General features: G+C 43.6%; 1 protein-coding gene across 1 annotated transcript; it reads right to left on the bottom strand.

Annotated features, from left to right (window-relative positions):
• Positions 1 to 9,052: 9,052 nt before the first annotated feature.
• On the bottom strand, positions 9,053 to 21,345 carry LOC137880419 (CD109 antigen-like). Its single transcript, XM_068721789.1, has 32 exons — positions 21,266 to 21,345; positions 21,015 to 21,166; positions 20,896 to 20,924; positions 20,546 to 20,779; positions 20,324 to 20,452; positions 20,170 to 20,209; positions 19,183 to 19,264; positions 18,996 to 19,101; positions 18,815 to 18,911; positions 18,617 to 18,726; positions 18,336 to 18,527; positions 17,946 to 18,050; positions 17,751 to 17,813; positions 16,686 to 16,856; positions 16,447 to 16,599; positions 15,629 to 15,698; positions 15,360 to 15,444; positions 15,146 to 15,263; positions 14,687 to 14,800; positions 14,291 to 14,509; positions 14,025 to 14,166; positions 13,209 to 13,385; positions 12,968 to 13,049; positions 12,628 to 12,859; positions 12,332 to 12,506; positions 11,611 to 11,801; positions 11,364 to 11,519; positions 11,151 to 11,216; positions 10,329 to 10,468; positions 10,017 to 10,173; positions 9,420 to 9,522; positions 9,053 to 9,265 (listed from the first exon to the last, which is right to left on the bottom strand). The coding sequence occupies exons 1-32, from the start codon at positions 21,343 to 21,345 to the stop codon at positions 9,063 to 9,065; spliced, it is 4,173 nt and encodes a 1,390-aa protein (XP_068577890.1). The 3' UTR covers positions 9,053 to 9,062.
• Positions 21,346 to 21,398: the final 53 nt, after the last annotated feature.

Consider the following 21,398-nt stretch of genomic DNA (forward strand, 5'->3'; position numbering starts at 1 on the left):
AGCACTGGACTGTAATGAATTCCATCTCACTTATTCCAAGTGAAACGTCCTTTCAATGTGTTCTCGTGTGTGTGTGTGTGTGTGTGTGTGTGTGTGTGTGTGTGTGTGTGTGTGTGTGTGTGTGTGTGTGTGTGTGTGTGTGTGTGTGTGTGTTAGTGTGTGTGTGTGTATTTATGTACAGTGTGCAGTGAATCAAAGGGGTGTGCTGGACTGGACATGTTTCCAGATACATAGGCAGCTACACAAAACCAGTGCTGGAGAACATCCATGGCAGCAGATGACCGACCGACCGGCCTCATGTGGACCTCAGATGTCTGAAGAGAGATGCTAGAAGAAAAAGAAAAAAAAGGGAAATTCCACAGGGTAAAAACAATAATTCAACATCAGCAGACACTGCAGCGGCTTGACAGTGTATGGTCTGGTATGAGCCGATCTGAATAAGAACAGCGGGGCTGACAGTGGCGGAAGGGAAGACTTAAGCACACGGGACACGTCTCAGATCTGGACGATGAGAGCACAGAGAGGTCACGGCTCCACTGTAGACCTGGGGGACCGTTCATCCTGGGAACAGAAAGATGTATGGTCTCAATTTAAGTGTCGGGTCTCCTTGTCAACACAAAAGGGCTTTGGATTGAGAGTCCTAGCACAGCATGGAACTGGCGAACAAGCACGCATGTGTAGTCGTGATGACAATGGTGGCGCTGAGGTGATGTTTGGACAGATGATAAGCACATCTTTTGATGTTGGATACAGACATAAGACAAAGCTCCCTCAAAGATTGAAAATCAAGACGAGAAAGACTGACTGTGTGTCAGGTAAATTCCCCCGCGTCTTGTCCTCACAAAGCTACCAAACAGTTGGTACTACAACATTGGGAAATGTGCTTATTTGTATCATTGCTGAGTGTTAGATGAGGAGATCAATATCACTCATGTATCTGTCAGTTAGATATGAAGCTCGAGCCACCAGCCATTTAGCATAGCTCAGCATAAAGACCAGAAGCAGGGGCAAAAGCTAGACTGGCTCTGTTCTGAGGTAAAAATAAAGACAAATCCAAAGCCCATTAAATATACACGCTAGCTTAATCATTAATCTTTTCTTTAAAGGACATTTTGAGCTGAACTTTTGTTGGACGGCATATTTTTCATTTATTCATGTCGCTGGCTTTTAAAATGGCTGCAATGGACGAGGAACAGCTGATTTCTGAAGCTGAAATGAGAAGTTATCTATACAGTGCCTCCTCATTTAACTCAATACATAATAATAATAAGGTGGCAGATGGCTGGAGGGAGATCGCCAGGGAGCTGAAAGTTTCCTTCTTGTTGTTGGCTATATTGTATTTATTTTTGCAGTAAATTTCACGATTTATAAAACATGCGATATCTGTTTTTAGAAAAGAGCAATCATCGGAAGAGAGCAAGGACTACTCTCCCATCTTTTGGTGTTACATCTCCAGTCTGATCTGGAGCGCACAGCTGGTAGGTACTTTGTTTGTTTACACGATGTAACGCAGCGCTGCTGTCAAAAGTGACACGGTGTCACTTTCTCTCTGGGATTATTCCTTATTATATAATTAATGAAAGTGACGTTTGATTCCCATCTTGCGGTGCATTCGGTGCGCACGAGGCAGACAGGCACGGTAGTGCTGTTCTTTTCACAAACAAATATTCATTTTCATATTCAAATATAATTTTTTTTTACTATTTGAATATATATTGTTAGAATAAATGTTAAAAGCATGATTACTCAAGCAAGTTTCCTAATTCATTTTCTTATTAGACATGAATGCAAATCAAAAGCTGCCTGTAGAGGTAGGAAAATCCATGCAGAAATGCCTTACAGTATATATTAAAAAAATGTTAAAAGCCAAAACGTTAAAGTGCAAACTACTGCAGACTACTGTGTCTCCGGTGCTGTAGGTAACTGAACAGAGGTGTGTGTGCGTGTGGGTGTGGGTGTGGGTGTGTGTGTGTGTGTGTGTGTGTGTGTGTGTGTGTGTGTGTGTGTGTGTGTGTGTGTGTGTGTGTGTGTGTGTGTGTGTGTGTGTGTGGGTGTGGTGCAGCAGTACTGACAAAACAGACATTCAGAGCATCTTGTTTTGGCACAGCAGCGTACCGCGGCCCGTTGGCCCCTGCTCGGTTTCTTTCCTGCTAGTCACACATGTCGTCCGTCAGACATTCCTGTTATGTCTGTCTGTCGCAGCGAGAGCTCAGCCTGTCTCCGAACACCAGCCGATTGACAGGGGGGGGTATGGAGGGGGGGGGGTTAGAGTTAAGTGTAAAAATCAGGAGCAGACTGAATTTGTTTCCCTGAGGTGTTTCATGTGTCAGCAGCTTCCACTCACTCAGTCATACAGTGCATGTACATGCAGATGCTGTCTAGCAGCACACCTTGAAAATAAAGATTGACTCAGACTTTTCTTTATGACTGTATTGGTGTATGTTTGCATTTGCACATCTGGGGCTGCACCCAACATGCAGCTTCGCCGTTGCCAAAGAAAACAGCACTGCACCGAATTTATCCTGCAGAAGTCCCAAACAATTCCTCACATTGTCTTACCAGAGGAGAAATGGGAAACACATTATCCTCACAATAGCTATATTGCATATTGACACAGCATGTTTGGCACCTAAGATCAGTCAGAATCATCAACAGATCAAGCATTTACGCTGCCAATAAATATAATTTAATGGGGCAGAGATGCGAAAAACGATTATGGAAATCATTACACGCTCCATTGAGGTTGTAAAGAGACAACTGATTCACAGTGCCAAAAGTTGTCACATAATCCGTTTTCTAGACATGTCCTCTTTCCTTGTTGCTGCTGGATGTCCACTTGACCGTGAATGGGGGACAACTTGAATATCAGCTTGAGGAGATTGCATAGATTCATTTTAAGCAATCTGAAAAATGCAAATGTCACATCTGAAGAAGCACAAACATATTGGTAAAGGATGCATTCCTTTTATGATGTGGATTTATGACCTGCTGACAAAATATCCCACGCCTGAATGCCACTGCTGAGTGCTTAGCTAATAACAATATACATACAGCCACGTCACATGATGGTATAATGGAGTGGCAACATTTTGCTCCTGGTAGAGTTAGCTTTGATTACCTTACCTGTGTTATCCCAGGGTGCTTCCCCCATAACTCTGTCCGTCACTATGTTGTATTGGCCCGAAAGTGGCCAGCAGCCCAGCAGCAAAAGGCAAATATTACGCCTCTGAGTTTTATACCATCTGCCCTCCTGTAAAAGTCTTTAAACTGTGACAGGAAATATTTAGACAACAAGATCAGAGAGAGAGACAGAGACAGAAACAGAGAGACAGAGAGAGAGAGTGTTTTTAAAGCAGGCTTTCGGTAAAGTCATCCTGATGTGTAGTTATTTTTATCTGATTCATGGCCCATTTTCCACTATAAGAATCCGTTGCACAACTTTAAAAGAGAATGTCACAAACCTTTGTGGCATCCTGTAAAATCTAAATTATTTTATTTTTTAAATAAGTCTGAAAGAACTAATTCTAGCTGTAGCTTTCCAGATTGATCACTGTTTGAGGTCAGGGCACTGACACTGTTTGTGTACCAATACTATAAAAACTCATTCTGAGTAGGTTTTGAGTATGTAGTGTGTTTCTTCAGGAAAGGTAAGAGTCAGTATGGATATATGGAGTTATATTGATTTCTTGCATACTAACATAAACAGCACACCAGGAAGTTCGGGGGGGATAATTTGAATCAAGGGACAAATCTGCACCGCCCTGTTAACTAACACTCGCTCCGCACACATCATGACTTCTACGTCAACTCTGGGATTTATTGCACAATGTAAAGGGTTGAGTCGTCTGATGAAGCGCCATTAATGACCCGCTGCCAGGGGACGAGACACGTCTTATTCGGCGCACTCCATCTCAACTTTGGCTCGAGTAATTCCAGCACGTCCACCGTTTCAGTGCTCGTTATCACCGAGCCCTTACGTCAGTGGAATAACGGGAGCGGGAGTGTTTATTTTCCCAGCACCCCTCCATTCATCAGCCTCGCGTTCCCCTGCTACTGCATGAACCCTCACGTCACACGTGTTGAACTGTACGTCCTGTGCCTTTCCTCCATGTCGAGTAATCAAAGCAGTGGATTTGGACGCTTTAAGACGGTGTTTGGGTCATAATCAGACTGCAGGAACTCCCGCTCTTTCTGTGCTTTTAGACGCATAATAATCCCATGTCAGCCAGAAATGTCTGTGCAAACAAACACGTGGTGCTTTCATAAGCCCCCCCACACCCCCACCCCTCTGCCCTCCGCACACAAAAACCATCTTCTTCTTCGTCTCTGTCTTATGTCCGCGTATAGTACAAACACATTCGCACATACAGGAGCAGTGGTATAATCCTATTTCCACCTGTTTCTGATTACTCTAATTGGCCCAGGAGGTTGAGGAAATGTGTGACAGCTGAATCTGGGGTAGCGAAACCGACCCCGGTGAAAAATGAGTGGAAAACTAGGAGAGCACCTCAGTGAGAGAAGTCATCGCGGAATTTGGTGCGTTTTCTCCCTCTCTGTGTGTGTGTGTGTGTGTGTGTGTGTGTGTGTGTGTGTGTGTGTGTGTGTGTGTGTGTGTGTGTGTGTGTGTGTGTGTGTGTGTGTGTGTGTGTGTGTGTGTGTGTGTGTGTGTACTGGTTCGTTTAGTCTGTCCTGTAGTGTGAATCATTCATTCTCACAAAGATCAGAACCCCAGAGTCTGAAGTGACTCACCAGGTGATGCCAAGTGTAAGGCCTGGATAAATTGAGCCCAGAAGCGGGGAGTCAAGAAATCACCTCGAGCACAGACAGAATCAATCAATCACACTCCAAAAGGTGGCACCGTTGAAGCCTTTCCCCCCACAATGATGACCTTCGACCGCAATGAAAACCGATTCATTCTGTTGCACTGAACATCAGTGGGGCTGGAAAGGAGTGGAAGTGGTCATTCGCTCACACATGAGGAAACAATACAAGGTAGGCGATGGAAGTTGCGGCGAAATCTGTGAGGAAGCGATGAATGGTTGGACCAAATAGCAGTTTAGACATCTAACTCACAAACGTCAACCTCATTGACGCACTGGAAGAAGAAGTCAGAGCATCAAAGTGGTTCCAAAAGTGGTGGTTTGACCAATCGTCTGACATTGGACATCAATACAGCAAATGAGCATTTCCATAATTCTTTTCACTTCCACATTTTATGAGCAGACCTGTGACTGAAATGTCCAGGTTTAAGAGATATCCGTGCAGGGCCACGATAAGTAGTTTATAGTTCTGGATCTTGTTTGTATTATGTCTCATTTGGCTTGTAGCAGCTCATACTAGACATAAACACATGAAGATGACTACTGGTTGGTACATGAAAAGAAAGTGACTCACACAGACAGACATTTGGCCTGACAGACACTAATAACCCAAAACATAATCTTTTGGCGATGACGAAGAATGAACCAGACACCTCTTGTTTGGGGTCATCTCTACCTGAGAGGTTCAGCCCACAGTGATAAGATCAGGTATGACTGAGTGGAGCGTCAGCCCCGCTTTGTTCCTCTGGAGTCCCTTCTGTCTGGGATGGATTTGTCCGTCTGGGCCGGCCTGCGCTGGGTCGCCTGGGGGTTGTGCAAACACACACTCACTCTGGGTGGGATGGAAGCTCAAAGACTTCTTTTTTTTCTTTTTCTTTTTTTTTTTCTTTTTTCATGTTTCGACCCGGTGAATGGAGGGGGTGCCTTGCCAAACAAATGCATCATCCTCTTTCCCGAATCGCAGTCGTTTAGGTAGCATCGCCAGGGAGTTGGGAGTTTTCCTTTTGATTCATCTTTGTTGTTGCTGTAACTACCCCCCACCCCACCCCCGATTCCTGTCACGACACAACGTTGGGTTTCCATATGATGTGGTTGTTTGTTGTGATGGCGATTCTTTCCTACTGATGTCATCTGGAGCCGGGGGCCACAGGGAGCCATTTAGTATCTATGGCATGGCATTTTTGACATAGATGTTGCTCTAAAATGAAGCATTGCCGGGAAATGCTTCCCAGCCACAAAGTCTTGCACAAAATAACTGCGGTTTGAAAGCAACGAGGGCATTACACTTAGATATATGCAGCGCTGTCAAGCGACTTTTCCTCTTTGATGAATGCGTTTTGATCAAATCTGTTCAACGAGACAGATTCCTCTCAGCGCGTCAACACGTTCACTTTTGAAGATTCATCTGCTGTCGAGGTGAATTGCGTATTTCGACAGAACACTCCCACTCCATCTCGCCCGCTGTCACAGCGAGTCCAACGACAACATTTCGCATGTTCCTCTACAAGCTCTCACCCGGAGAAGATCGCTCATAAATAAACGTCTCCTTCACTTTGTTTACCACGTCTGCATCTCCTTGTCGACAAGCCACGCTGCCAACGTTACTTGCCATTGACGTGGGGGAAATATTAATAAACGCCGTCGGACTCAATGGACCTGATTTATTTAGAGCTCGGTATTATTTCTCGGGCTTGGTATGACCCCCCCCAACCCGAAGCTCCAGGAACGTCTGCAGAAATAGTGAAGCGGTTCCTGCAAAAGCTTCACGTTTGGGGGACATTACAGTCCATTTTCTTCCTTTTTAATCTCACGATGCTCTATATAACTAGATAAAGTGGGGAAAAGTAAAATGGCGTAAGTCTCTTTTTCTCTCTCTCCCATACATCTTCATGCTAAGATAGAGCTCCCCTCAACTCACCATCAAGTTCTAATACCTTCACTGCACTTAACTAAGCTCTCTGTCAGCTAAGGCCACCGCTTTAGACAGTTGTCAACCCTCTGGCAGAGTAAACGCATGACATCATGACCAGTGAATGCCCCTGACTGATCGCTGTTTTTGTTGCCTGATCCACAACATTTTTTTGCCGTGACCTTTACGTGTGTGGCGTTATCCCACATGATTGGGTATTTACAGGCAGGTTCGGTTCTCAGACTGCATACGGGACAAGATGGGACCGTACTTAATTAATTCACACGTGACATGCACTCTGCTGACATGCATCAAAACTATGGTGAGTAAATATTACTTCCTGGTGTCACACTCACTTGTGGTATTTAGTGGTAACAGCAATGTTATCATTAAATCCCAGACACGGAAGTGTGCCGGCCAAAAGTATTTCCTGTTTGTGGTATCACTTCATAATGGCTCTCACCTATGCTTTGAAACTGTGGCTATTGTGAGAGCAATACTGCCATCTAGTGTTGGTGTGACCGGTGCTGCAACCTCTCAGGGGTTGTTTTTTTTTTTTTGTGGAACAAAGCTTGAGGAAATTGCCAAAAGACGTTACAAACGGTGTTCATTATTATGGAAACTGTATGGAATTCATTTGTTTCTGCTTTGGGTAGACTGTGGCAGCGTAGTTGTTATCTACCCATAATTTTTTTTTTGAAGGTATTCACCTTTTTATGAAGATGCATAAATCTACTGTGAGCTCCCGGTGTGTAGTTTCAGTTAGAGCAACATGCTTATGTAAGGTGAAGTCTTATAACGGGAACACATGTGAGTACAGAGAATAAGAGCAACACAGTGTGCTCACATATGGTCAAAATTTGAGATATCCCAACACAGTTCACAGTAACTTCACCGTATTATTTAAAAGCACAGGATCTGTCTTTGCTGTGATTCTGTAGCTGTTCTTCACCACAGTGCTGTGGTCAGTTATCTTTACTGATGGATTCACTTCATTTTGAAGTTTTAATATGAAGGAATAAAGCAACAGAAGCAATCGTGGGAGATAATCTCACAAGTTGTAACCATATATTACGTTCAAATGAAGCCAAAAGTTAAGCGTTTAAATGGGCGGAATTCTCTTTTTTTGTCCTTTTTTGTGTAACAACTCGTATTCTCCACTTCATTCCATGTCTGCGTTTGCTCATGAACAAAAATCTTTATTGCCCCTTGAGGGAAGTTGCTTTTGCCCAAATGAGCATTATAAAACATCTTGCAGATAAGAAACAGACATGCATCGCCATTTAAAACGCAAAACATCAACACAACATATTTTTTTCTTTCAAAAAAGGCATATGGTTAAAGTGACGCTGACTTGCCATCACTGGAGGAAAGTAAACTTCAATATCGCTGTTACTTCCAAATTCAAATGATTGATTACTGATCATGTGAGCATGGTGTGAAATGTTTACGTTGTACAAAGTGAAATATGCCATGGAGTGAACACAGTAGGCTGAAAATCTTTGAAATAACATTCATATATCATGATACTGGAGCAACGTCGGGCCTGATTACTATCAGGTGATGACTTACATGTGTGCGTTCCAGATCCGTCTGCATTCCTTTGGCTCAAAGTTTCGTGATGTGGCAGAGGGGAACGGTCGATGTTACATCACTCCAAATGATCTGAAGGCGCAACTTCCTCCTTTGTGCCATATTTGACCCTAACCCCTAACCCTAGCTCGGTTAGGTCAGGTTCACTCAAGCAGGACTGTTATATGAGTAAAAACCCATTAAACCCGGTAAAGCAGGGTTTAAGCAGAACTGACCTGTAGAATAAATCTTATTTTATCTTTCGTATGACTTCCGTCAGTTTAACATGTCTTGCGTATTCTGAGGCGGTGACACCAGGACACATGTGGTACATTTTCATTTGTTCTGTTGCCAACTTGTACATGAGTTCTTTATTAAAGCTTTCATTCCAGTCAACACTTGAAACCATATTGGAGGATGGCAGGTTTCATGACCCACGTAGAGAAATTCTTTTATTTGTTTTCCATTGAACCAAAAATACAAGTACATGAATCAAATTTGACTGATAGGTTTCCACAGACAGTAATTTCTCATTCACATTATGTCACGAAATAATACAAAACACTTCATAAACCGTAGAAGTCATGTGCACTAAGCCAAAGAGCTGCATGCAAACAGGCCTCTAAATATTACAATCACTTGTCAAGAAATAATAACTTGTATTTCAAAAAAACAAACATTTGATTGCATCCAGTGCATATTAACATACATGCTAATGTTATATAATTGTCTAATTATATCTTAGCTCTAATTCACTCTAATTAGACTACAATAAAAGAAGCAGTGACTCCAAGAAATAGGCAGATGAAGCTGTAGGTGGCGCTGCTTACGGCGTGAGACGAGTGTGAGGAGGACACGGCGATGGTGATTCCGGGCCTACAGCGATCACAGTTCTCACCGCAGAAGGAGCACGCCTCCATGTCGTGCAGGAAATCGGAGTTGTATGTTCTTGTTGCCTTTCTCGCTGCGAGATGGGGGTAAATGACCGTATGACAATCAGTACATGCTACCGTGTGTACGTCACTGAAAAGTCATGCTTGCCAGCATGTTTAGTGGTCTTGACATTTCCCGGTCCGACACGAGACGGAGCAGAATTTATGAACCGTAGCTGTACTCACCGGGTTCGTAGTAGTCGTAGACATGCACCACAGCATCCTGTACGCGAGCCACTTTGTAATCTCTGACAACTGGAAGTCTGATGCAAACCTCTGACTTGCTCAGCTGCAGATGGGACCAGAAAACGTGAATGTCTCGACATGAAGACACAATACTACGCAATACAACATTTACGTACCTGATTCGTTCATATCGTGTGAATATGTACCTGATGTAGGTTATCGTTCTTTTCTTTTAAGTTAGGGTAAAGCCTAATACAGCAGTCTTCATGTTATTCTCAATTAAACTTTAAAATGTACTGAACAAGAAAAGTGCGGTTCTTTGCAGACCATACTGCGTTTAATGACCTGAGGAGTTGTCATTTGAAAATGACAACACAAATTACATGTAATGGGTTTGACGGCTTTATGATCAGTTGAATAATTGACAAAGAGGCCAAAAAACCAAAGAGATCTGATTCGGGTTAGTCAAACAGTTCTATTTGTGGGCTCCAACCAGGATGATTTAACACGACCAATAAGATTGTTCCGGTTTGACAATGTGGCCGGCCTCAAGATTTCATGCCTGACCATGAAATGAGGACATGGTGAAACACTTACTGAATCTAGGTAGAGGCTGACTTTCTCAGGAAGTATTTCCACATTTCCGATACGATCTGAAAGGCCAGCTGCTCCAGGAGAGAGACTGAACCCACTGAGCATGCCCACGTCCAATATAACCATGCCCGTATGAGATATCGCCTGATTGTCCTTTAACCTACAGAGGACAAGGAAGATGTACATGATTATAGTTGCTTGTCCTGCAGGATGTTTGACATGCATGACAACCTAAACCAAATATGAATGAATTTATAAATACAGGCGTATTTGACCAAAAAGAAAATACAGGTCTATCTGTGTTGTAGTACTTACCCCGTGCATATAGTTAACAGCATGTGATTGTGGTCCATTTCCTCAGTAACATCAACACTTAATGAGAAAGCCTCCTCGTCTTTGGCGCGCTGCAGCTTCTGTGCAAAAGCTTTGGTCTCCAAGTTGTAAAAGATATTCATCTGGATGGATTCATGGAGATGTTTAAAAGTTTTAAAACTTAGATTTGGTGGCGAAGAGCTTACATTTACTGTACAGCCTGATACCCCAGCAAATATATGAGTCTGTAATGAAGACGATTAAATTCAAATGCAATATCGTTGTAGGAATCTCTCCATTCCATAAAGCAGCAATGAAATAAAGATTGCATCTCTGTATTTGTTCCAACAATAAAGTATTGAATTATGGAAGTATAAACAGGATTTGGTGGTTTCTAATATTGAACACAATGAAAAGATTAACCTCTCACCAAAGTCCTCCTGTGAGTGATCTGATCCGGACACACTAAAGGACTTCAAGCTACGGTATGCGTTCCAGATGTTAATTGCTGGGAGTCCATGATCATGCCACATTTGCATTTCGCTGTTTTGGTTTAGCACATACAATGCAGTGCGTTGTGCTGGGAGAAGCTACCATGCACAGCTGCTGTGTTCAATTTATTCTGGTCATGCTACAGTCGTTGAACTAGTTTAATGTTGACTCCAATATGTTTGAAGTATGCAAACATTCCTGCATTGTGGGAGGTTGTGGTGTTACATTTTCCTTAAACAGGGATTGTTTTTCGCACAATTCATATTAAAGTTCCAAACTAATCAAATCTGCACTTTACAGACAAAGAAAAACAGTAACGGTGTATTACTGTACCTGAAATATTGCAAATCCTCTTCCCTCCATGTAAATATTTAAGTTCAGATCTTTGTCAGAATTGATCTAAGAAACATAAAGCAAAAGAAGGTAAACAAAGAAAGCCCAGGATGACCACAGTATCATCAACATGGTACACTAAATATAATATCACATAAATGATCCAATATATCGAGCACGCTACGAGCACAGGATTCCACCCAGGTCCTTTACCTCTTGGCGCATATACGTCAGATAGTTGGTGGAGTTGATGCTAAAAAGCGACGCAAATGAAGACGCTGGGGCGGATATGTTGATCCTGAGGTCGATGGCGTTGGCGCCGCTGAAGGTGGCGTAAAAAGCCAGAGCCTGGAGGGCAACCACTGTGTCCTGAGAAAGAAAATGTTCCTCCAGTTCAATGTGTATTCGAACAAACGGGTCTTAATTCTATTTCCAGCTGCGTAGTTAAGTTTGGCGTCACCTGCGTCGTCCCGTAGCCTCCTAAATGGTTTCTCTGCTCGCTTAACCATTTCAAGATTTCAATGGCCTCCACCAAGCTGCCGCGCCAATAAAGAGCCAGCAGCACATAAGAGACCATCTCGATCTGTGCTGAGCGCGTCTGCCTGTCATGTGACTCCAGGCCAGCCGAGGATCCCCACATCCTGAATCCATCTTTGGAACAGAATCGCAACTCACGGAATCAGATTTATTGTGCTGCACAATTTAAAGTCTCACCCACTCACAAAGTCTAGCACTTGACCAGATGGTGGCACAATACAGTAACTACCTACAAGTTGCCCAAAGACACAAGTTATTTTTTTATGGTTGCAGCCTGTAAATCAACGATTAGTATTTCAGGCAACAAGTTCCACACCTCTCTGACTTCTAGTCATCCCCACACAACGTCTCTTTACATCGATAATTGAAAGCAACCTTTGTTTTTTTAGCCACAATGAATGTGCTGATCAAGCAGTTACGAACTGCAAAATCTAATCTGAGATTTGACTTTAAATTAGCATCAAGGCGCTCCTAAAATATTTATCAAATATTTGTAACCCCGAAATAGTAATGTAGTCCATCCATATCATGGCCTTTTCATGGGATTTAATTAATGCACGCAGCATCAGCAATAATAAGAAGGTATTTAGGTAGATATGTGACTTTTGCGCATTCCTAAACAATGCAATAAACTGCTAAATTACCTCTGTGGTCAGCTCTCCTGCTGAGCTCATTCAGGGCGGTGTCCGCCACAGGACTATTGGTCAGAGCTAAAGCATAGGCCACCAGACACAGGCTGTAGTTACTGACCACCGCTCCACTGGACACTTTGCTCTCCAGGTACTTCTGAGCCAGGGACACATTACCTGGGTAGTTGTCCTTCACACAGACAAACCAGACAAAAAAATATGATATACTCTAGAGTTATATATTTTTATATATTTTTAAATCCCATAACTTAACTTACTCTACTAAAATACACAAATTCCCCATAACTCACCATGTATCCGTCGTCCTCCAGCAGTGCCATCAGTACATAGGCAGTGAGTCCCACTGAACCACCATCCAGTCCTCCCTGTATTTCCGTGGAGATCAACCTGCCCACCTCACTGAACTCACCCTGGGGCCCCTGGTGTCTCAAGAGCCACGTCATGGCTCTGGTCAGGACACTCTGGTCTACCTGCATGTAGGGCTGAGCCTGGAGGAAGCACCTCAGCACGAAGGCTGTCAACCTGGAAACCACAGAGAGAGGAGAGGGGCCGTTAGACCGTGAGGTTAGAGGCCTTTTAAACCGACACAAGTGACGATTGAGTGAAAGAAATTGGCCACCGGTGACCTACCATGTGCTGCCAGAGGTGTCTCTGGCTCCGAAAGCGCTGAATGAGCCATCATCTCGTTGGTAGGACAGTTGTCTTTGATATCCTTACAGCAGAAAATAGAACACGTTTCAAATTGAATCCAATAAAGCGTCGCTCGCTAGATGCCCTATTGCATCTGAGGAGCACATGAATTAACTTTACTCTCAGATTAATACTGTATACAGTACATTTACTCTTAAGTTGGTGACTCAGGGCTGCTTACCTTCCATCATGTAGCCCAGAGCCCTGCTCCTGATCTCTTTATTGCCCTCAACTGAACTGTCCAGGTACTGGATTACATAAATACATGGAGCAAAGTGGATCATGTTCTGCTCCCCACAGCCAACGGGCATCTGAACCAGCGAATCCAAGTTTCTGATGGACAAGGCCAAGATATCACCTGTGTGAAGCAATACATGAGGGAAGGAGGAGGGATTTAACTGTTGCACGTGTTCATGAGTAGCTTTCAGACTTAACAGACCTAAAAGGGGACAGAAAGTGTCTGTACTGGGAATTATTATAACGTTTCCCACCTTTACCATACTACATACTACGATTTAAGAAATCTTAAAGTCACAAGGTACGGAAGAATGGAGAAGAAACTAATGAAGACCATCACAAGCAGAAAGTTACACTGTAGACAAAAACTCCATCCTGCACGTTATGCTTGATGAATGCTCACTATCACAACAAGTACAGAAACCACAAATTTGGCTCCAACTGAGGAAAAATATAGAGGCTTGCCGCTCCACCATTACAAAATCCCAACATCCCTCAACCTGAAAGGAGCCAAGTCCAACAGCCGGACAGCTGCTCGGAATCTGCCCGCCATAAACATTACTGTTTGATGTCCATCATTCCCATTCTTCAACATTACACTACCCAAATGTTTTCAGGACATATACCCAAAATCATCATCTAGTCACAAAGGACAATGCGGGCATATATTATGCATGCCTAATTGACTTCAAGTAAACAAGAAGAGCGCTAAAATGGAACTGCCTCTGGCACAACAGGGAAGACCAAATCGCGGACGTACCAACCACTGCCACATGGGCCCTCTGGCTGCCCGCTACCACATCTGGTGGGAAGGAGAAGGAGATGGATCTGGAACTGTTGTATTTCATTGGGGCCATCTCCAGGAACAGAGTCTCCGAGAAGGACTGTTCAACTCCCTCAGGCTTCGGGAACAAGGAAGTTATTTATAGGACGAATCGCAAGCCACGTAGCACGTTGCATTTCTGAAAACAATCTTTTACTGGGTATTAATATTGGATTGTATCCAGTGTTTCCATCATACCACACCTTCACAAGCACTCTCCAAACAAGGCTGTCCGAGGCCTCCGCGGATACAGCATCCACAGATATTTCCATCTCGCCCAGATCCGCGGGCCTTATAGGGAACAGCGCTGAAGCAGCCGCATGACTCCCCATGGTGAGTTTTCGGGCATTTATCACCGAGACGTCCCGTCTGTCTGCCAAAACAAACTCAAAGGCCTCACTCTGCGCTAGCAGCACAATTACCTGTTGAGAGAAACGTCTTTTAAAACAATGTACCATCTTCTGTGTGCCATCAATGACAGTGATTAGTGGAAGATACAAATAAATCATCAGTTAGGGAGTAAAGTAATATTTTCCAGGTCAGATGAGTTACCCGTCTTATTTTAGCCAGAATATTCCACAAATGGTAGTCCTCCATACCTCTACTTCATGCTCTAAATGGTTGATGACGTTCACCTCCAGCACAATCTCCTCTCCTCTGATGAGGTATGAGGGGACATCCAGAGACAAGGAAAAATCTTTGGACACGATCAGCTGTGAATGAGAGAACATGAAGCAATTCAAAAGCAACTTCGGCTAACATCGTTAACAGCCGATGTTAAAAGTTATGGAACGGGGCTCACTAGGCTTACAACCTTGAACATTGTTAAAGCTGCAATTCTTTACGGCGTAAATACTTTTTAGTTTGTTTACAAGACAGCATAGGAAGTTCTTAGAGTGCCACCAAAGAGGAAGACTGAAAAAATCACTCCCCATGTCTCCTGGCCCTTTTCCTTTCCTTGCAAAAGGAAGCAATTAGATTTGTGGGAAATACAAACTCCATATTTGAGAAACATCACTGATATCTATATAGAGAGATTATAGTGAATATTTAGTTACCTTTTGTGGCACGGGAGTGAAGCCCAGACCCAGGTTGTCTGACATCACCAGTGCAAAAGCTCTCAAAGACGTAACGCCGTCTGGCACTGTTATTTTCTCACTTACCCATGTTTGAATACTGATAGAAGTGACAGACAGAAGCGCAACACTGAATTTATTGAGCACATCACTGGACACCGGCGATGTATATGTACATGTACCTCTCAGCACTCACCTGACACTAGTGTCGAACCACAGCAAGGATTCAGTGGCGTCCATCCAATGGCTCCAGTACTTCTCTACTATTAGGTCATCTCCGTCTTAAAAAGAAGAGAGAAGAAGAGATCGGTTCTGTACAAAGTATCGGAGAGGTGAAGATAAAATCCAGTGGAAAATGTGGGACAAATCCAAAATCCTAAATGGTCACCAGAGGGACTCCAAATGTAATGTAGATGCTATTCTCAAAAGGATCACGTTGACTCAGTGTACTTTTTAATATCATACCATTTGTAGGTCCATCAGGCTTGTTTTTCTGATATAGTCTGGCATTGGTCAGCATCCTAATATTACATTCCTGTGGCGTGAAAGACACAAAGAAGAGGATAACAATGGTTATATCTGTTACAATAGCTGCTAATATTACAGCTAAAAGCAGTTTTTGGAGTACAGGCATGAACAGCCTGTACTGAGACGTCCGCTATCAGATCATGCATCGTGAGTGTTACAGCCAGTAAAATATAGGTCAGGTCAGCAGGTGATATAAGGAGTAAAAACGGCCTCAACTCTGTACATGCCCGAGGAGAGCTCGCTTTTTTCAACTGATCTATTCTACCGGACACAATAGGCGGCGCCAGAGCTTTGGAGGTGGGGAAAGGTCATTTTAAGACTTTGTTCACTGCGGTGAAGCTTTGTTTCCTCCACCTTGCATCCATCAGTAACCCTCAGGTCCTGGACCCAGCAAGCACACTAAAGTTACCAGTTCATAGAAACAGCAGTCATCTCCTAACAAAGCAGGCAGATGGTTTACACCCAGACTAACCGGTTTAGTGGTCGCACACTGAATGGCCATAGAGTATCTAACTGGGAAAAGTGTGAAGTGTTTACAACAGATTAAGAGACTGGGAAGACGGGGGCTTTGCAATGAAACTGTGAAATGAGGGGAAAAAAAAAGAAGAGAAATGAAGCAAATCTGACAGTATCCAAACAAGTGACTTTCTGAAGGTTCACAGGAGTTTAAGTTTCAGAGGCGATGTTTTGCTCTTTTGTCCGAAGATATAAACTTTCAAATCTTTCATGGCAAATTAAAAAACGGGTCGTCACACCTGCTCCACTTTTAAGTCGAGGTCAGCCCGCGGAGCGTCACCGTGCGCCCCCACTACCACGATCCCCAGCTGGGATCTGGGTTCGAGAGCCGTCGCGGTGAGCGACACCTGTTCACCTGGCTGAGCTTCGTCAGCGCTCCAGCTCAGAGAGCCCTGAGGAAAGCGAGCACACAACGTATCACGGACACGTCCGGCAGAATCCTGCTCCTATCAGAATAATACGGTAGAATACGTTGTACATAGTTGTGTTGGTTGACGGGTATGTGCGCCGTGTCCATGGTGACCTCTCCGTCAGACAGGATGCAGTAGACAGTGACGCAGGCCTCGGGGGACCAGGACACTGTTGGGGTCAGAGAAAAAGAGGTGGATGTCTTTGTCCCGGCGTCCACCACTTGACCTCCAGAGCTCACCTGGAAGTACAACCACAACAGTATTTGTTCTTTGCACGAACCACAAACGTCTTCCTTGTTATAGAACACAACAACACACTACTGTACACATTGCAGGACATTGAGTGAATTTGGTGGGAAGAATGGAATTCTTTTTTTTCATCACACTTTCAATTAAAACGTAACGACTCCATTCTCAGCAGCGCTGTTGGAGGTTGTGTGGGCGCATACATGCTAATCATTCCCACACCTTGTGCTCATGTGAAGATATTAACATATATTGTGAGATTATATGTTCGCAGTAGGATATTGTGGCTTGGATTGATAGAAGAGAGGAAGTAGTGCTGAGAAGCGACCTGTATCTCTGTAGAATTCTACTGGTTGCCCACGAAACAGCAATAACTAAAAACAAAAATAAATATAAAATGGGCGGAGCTAGTAAGGGATGTATTCAGTTTAGGATGGAAAATCTGATGTTTTTCCCAAAAGGAATAAGGCCTTTGGCAGAAAATTTGAGAAATGGATCACCTTTACTGCAAACAATGAGGACAGGACGTCATATCTGGATCTGGATAGATTTAAGGTCGGTATAGAGCAAGACAGGTAAACCTCACTCGGTTCGCATGCTTGTTTCCGGCTTTTCTTTTGCAAAACAATATGCTCAAATTCTTTCAAATAAAACATGAAAGAAAAATTACATCAAACTCAAAAGTGTTTGGGTTTTAACCCTAAGCAATCAAGTTTTTATTACCCCTTATCCATTAACCCGAGAGAAATGTGATCAAACTCATCTGACAAGTTTAACAGCACTCTGTCTTTAAGGTTCCATATGTAAACATGCACTATGTCGTTATTGCAGAAAAGAAAATTCCCGTTTTTTTTTTATACATTGATGATACATCTGACCAAACATACCACAAAGTGCAGCTCAGTTGGTTGAAAGGTGCTCTTCACATCTATCTGAAGAGGCAATCGAATCTGAAAAGTTAAACACGTCGTGTGAATTATGTCTCTCGGTTGCATAATCAACATCATCTACTGTAGGCGTGTCTGCTGTATTGTGTCTTTGTCGACATGCCGCTATGGTGCTAAATATTTGTTTAGAGCTACCTGTGCAGGTAAAGAGTCGATTGGGGAGATCTGAATATAGGAGCCGCTGGGAGAAATGTGATTGTTGTAAACAGTCAGAGTCTCCTCACTGGATTGGAATCTTGCCTGAATGTAAAACAGAAAATATGAACATAAGTAATCATTTGAACCTTGTAAAATACATTATCAATACGTGTTGCTGATGTTTTGAAGAAAAAAGATTATTAAAAATTAAAACAAATTAAGAAAGTAAATAGTTTCATAAACTTAGGAAGTTTGCTTACACTCTACTTAACTTTATGGGTCTTGGGGTGATTTTCTTTCTACGCTGAAACTTCTCGTATTACGTACAACGAAACTACCTCTCCCCGAGGACCAACATTCCTTGTACTGTTAATCAAAAATACTCACCCGAATAAAAAGCATCCCTACTTCATCCTGTAACTCTAACTGAATGTGGATGTTCCCGTCCTCAGGCACCGGGAGTGTCAGAGTTGTAGGTTCAGCGTTCATCGTGGATGTTCTCTGAGTGACTTCAATCGCAGCAGAGTGATTCAGATCCCAAGCGCTGAGTGGCTTTCCGTCATATCTAGAGATCCTCAGCTGTGGAGCCGACGCAGAGACGGAAATGAAATGGGAACATCAGTTTAAAAATAGATGCTGAATAAACAGAATCATAATAATCCACTCACTTTTGCGGCGAAGAGTAGAGAGGGCTTCAGTGTCGGCGGAGAATCATGGAACGCAAGCTGGAATGTGTTCCTCATGCGCCGGACTTCAACTGTTTTGTTCACTTTAGATCCTTGGGTGACAAGAGATGCTGTAACAGAATGGTTTCGAAGGTGCGACTGGGATCGCTTAAATCGACGTAGTTTCAAAGTATATCTCACTTGTGGAGTTGTCAGTAACGCAGACGGCAACGCGCACGCTGCTGCTAATTCCTTGAAGCAGATCGTTGCTGAAGAAAAACTGTGTTGACCCGTAGATCTGAAAAACAAAGGGTCAAAAGTCAGCCGATGCGGTTTAGTACAGAGATACTTACTGTCCTAACTGTAAACTCTCTTTCCTCACCGATTTAGTTTGTGTTTGCATGAATGGAGGTGCAGCATTGGACATAGCGGGCGCCAGGGTGACTGAGACAGTTAGCGTTCCCTGTACAGGTTGTCCACTGGGGTACCTAGAGGGAACAAACGTATAAAGTACTGCGTCATATGTTTAAATGTGATGGTATTGATTTGCATGAGTTCATTGAACTCACAGTGCTCTCACTGATCCTGATATGTCCTCTCCAACGAGGACCTGTGAAGGTGTCTTGAGCAGCACTTCAAAGTGAGGATGATCTGCAACAGCAGACGGTAAGATGACGGGAATGGCGGTAAAGTAAGTTTACTTACAAACAAGGCATAGCTCCAAAAAAGTAGCTCGCGAGCTAACATACATACGATGTCACTTTGTAAACCTGTTTAAATTTCTATTCCGTCAAAGTCACAGACATGCCGCCCCCTTTGGACACACTTTTTATGTTTAGTTACATCGGTAACATTAGGCGATGGTCGCAAAAAAATTAGCCAGCCAATAAGAGACAAAACATAGACTATTTTCATGAGGAATGGGTAACAGCTGTTTTTTGTGAATGACAAGTGTGTGTGTGTGTGTGTGCGTGTGTGTGTGTGTGTGTGTGTGTGTGTGTGTGTGTGTGTGTGTGTCTCTCAGTCGGTGAAAGGTCAACGTTAAGTGCCACTTCACCAAAGTCCACAGCAACTTTTTTTTTCCCGTGACTTTCCGGCTAGCTGCATTCTACAAACAGAGAAGATAAAGGAGCTGAAAACAACAGTCTCTGTTTACCAAACTGACGAAGAAGGCTGACGCAGCAACAGAGGCTTCTTTTAGTGCAGCGCATCCTAACGAAACACAAAAAAAGCCCTTTGGCGGTGGCTGAAACGTTGTTAAAGGATCATAAGAGGAAGACAGAAATGACTAACTCTATGCTATAAGTAGCTATTGGCTACTTTCATATTGTCATATTAGCTCTCAGAGTAAAAAAGGCTGGAGACCACTGGTCTACTTTTCTAAAAGAAAAGTCAGTAGGATTAATCCTCTGGGGACCATGACTCGGTACCAAAATGACATGGCAATCCATTTATAGTTCTTGAGATATTTCAGTCTTGATCGACCGACTGAAAGTTCCATCCTCTGTTGGTATGGCAAAAAAAATGATATTGCACAAAACCGATAGATCTATTACCGTAATGCTCCACAGTGAACGCTCTCGCATCAGTGCCGCCCTGTAGGGAAGAGGATGGGAGGAAGAATGGAAAGATCCTTTTTCTCATTCAATTCAGTATTTTTCAAACAGCATGCTGCACAAAAGTGAAGTGATTTCTTTATTTCAACCCTACATTCATTGTGGTTGTGATCACCCACTGTCCAAGAGGATTCGGGATCGTCTGGGAAAGATGGAATTCCCACAACACAATCCCCAGGTTCCCCGTGGACTCCCACCTGTCGACGACGTTCCCTCTGGGATCCTGCGCGTGACAAAAGAACGTCAGTCAAACCTCCCACCACCACACAATACCCGGCTAAAGCTTCGTTCTTTCACACAGAAGACAGGGGCCTACCTGTACAGAGATATCCACTCTGCCTTTGTACGGACGGTTATCCAACTGTACAGACACAACTCTGACTTTGACGGTGTCGCCCGGTTGGTAGCGTGATCTGTCCGTTTGAATGAAGGTGGAGACATTCCTGGGGCTGAAGCTGAGGGTGGTGGTGTTGGTGAAAATGAGATCGTTCTCTCCGTAGACCTTCACCGTCAAGCTTAAGGGGGAATTCGCAGTTGTAGCTCCGAGAATCTGGAGCGATCGTATCAGCATTTTTAGACACATGTACATGCGATATCAGGCTAAACAGGTCATTTAATCAAGTATTTTTCTCACATCGGTTAGAAAGAAACACGATTCATACTCACAGCAGGGACTGTGAGGACCCTGGTCAAACCTTAAAAACAAAATGGATACTTTAGCCCTCTAAAAAGTCAAAAGTGGTTCTGCAAATGAACCCCAACACTCCTAGTCTCTGCAGTATCACCTCCTTGGAAGTCCTCTGTTTTGGCAACTTTGGAGTTGCCGTGTGCCATCTCGGCAATCACCCTGCCAGGGAAGTCGGCAAGGACGGTGACAGCCAGCGAAGTGGGTGTCCCAGCATGCACCACCTCTGGACTTGTGATCAGAAACAATGGCCTAGTAGAACATTGGAAGAATGGCTTGTTATAGATGAGATTAAAAAAAAACTGCATTAATATCGGGATTAAGATTGTATCAACAGGCCGCGTCTCTTACCCGGATGAGTCCTGGGTTGAACCAGGCACAGCCGAACACACGACTCCCGCACACACAGCCAGAGCCCAGATCCCATCCATGGTTCTGGTCCGCGCTTTGCCGCACGTTCAACGCCTGGTTCAGACACCACACT

Source organism: Cebidichthys violaceus, unplaced genomic scaffold, assembly GCF_023349555.1.
Source record: "Cebidichthys violaceus isolate CVI_PGR_0920_01 unplaced genomic scaffold, fCebVio1.0.p SCAF_28, whole genome shotgun sequence".
Lineage (NCBI taxonomy): Eukaryota > Metazoa > Chordata > Actinopteri > Perciformes > Stichaeidae > Cebidichthys > Cebidichthys violaceus.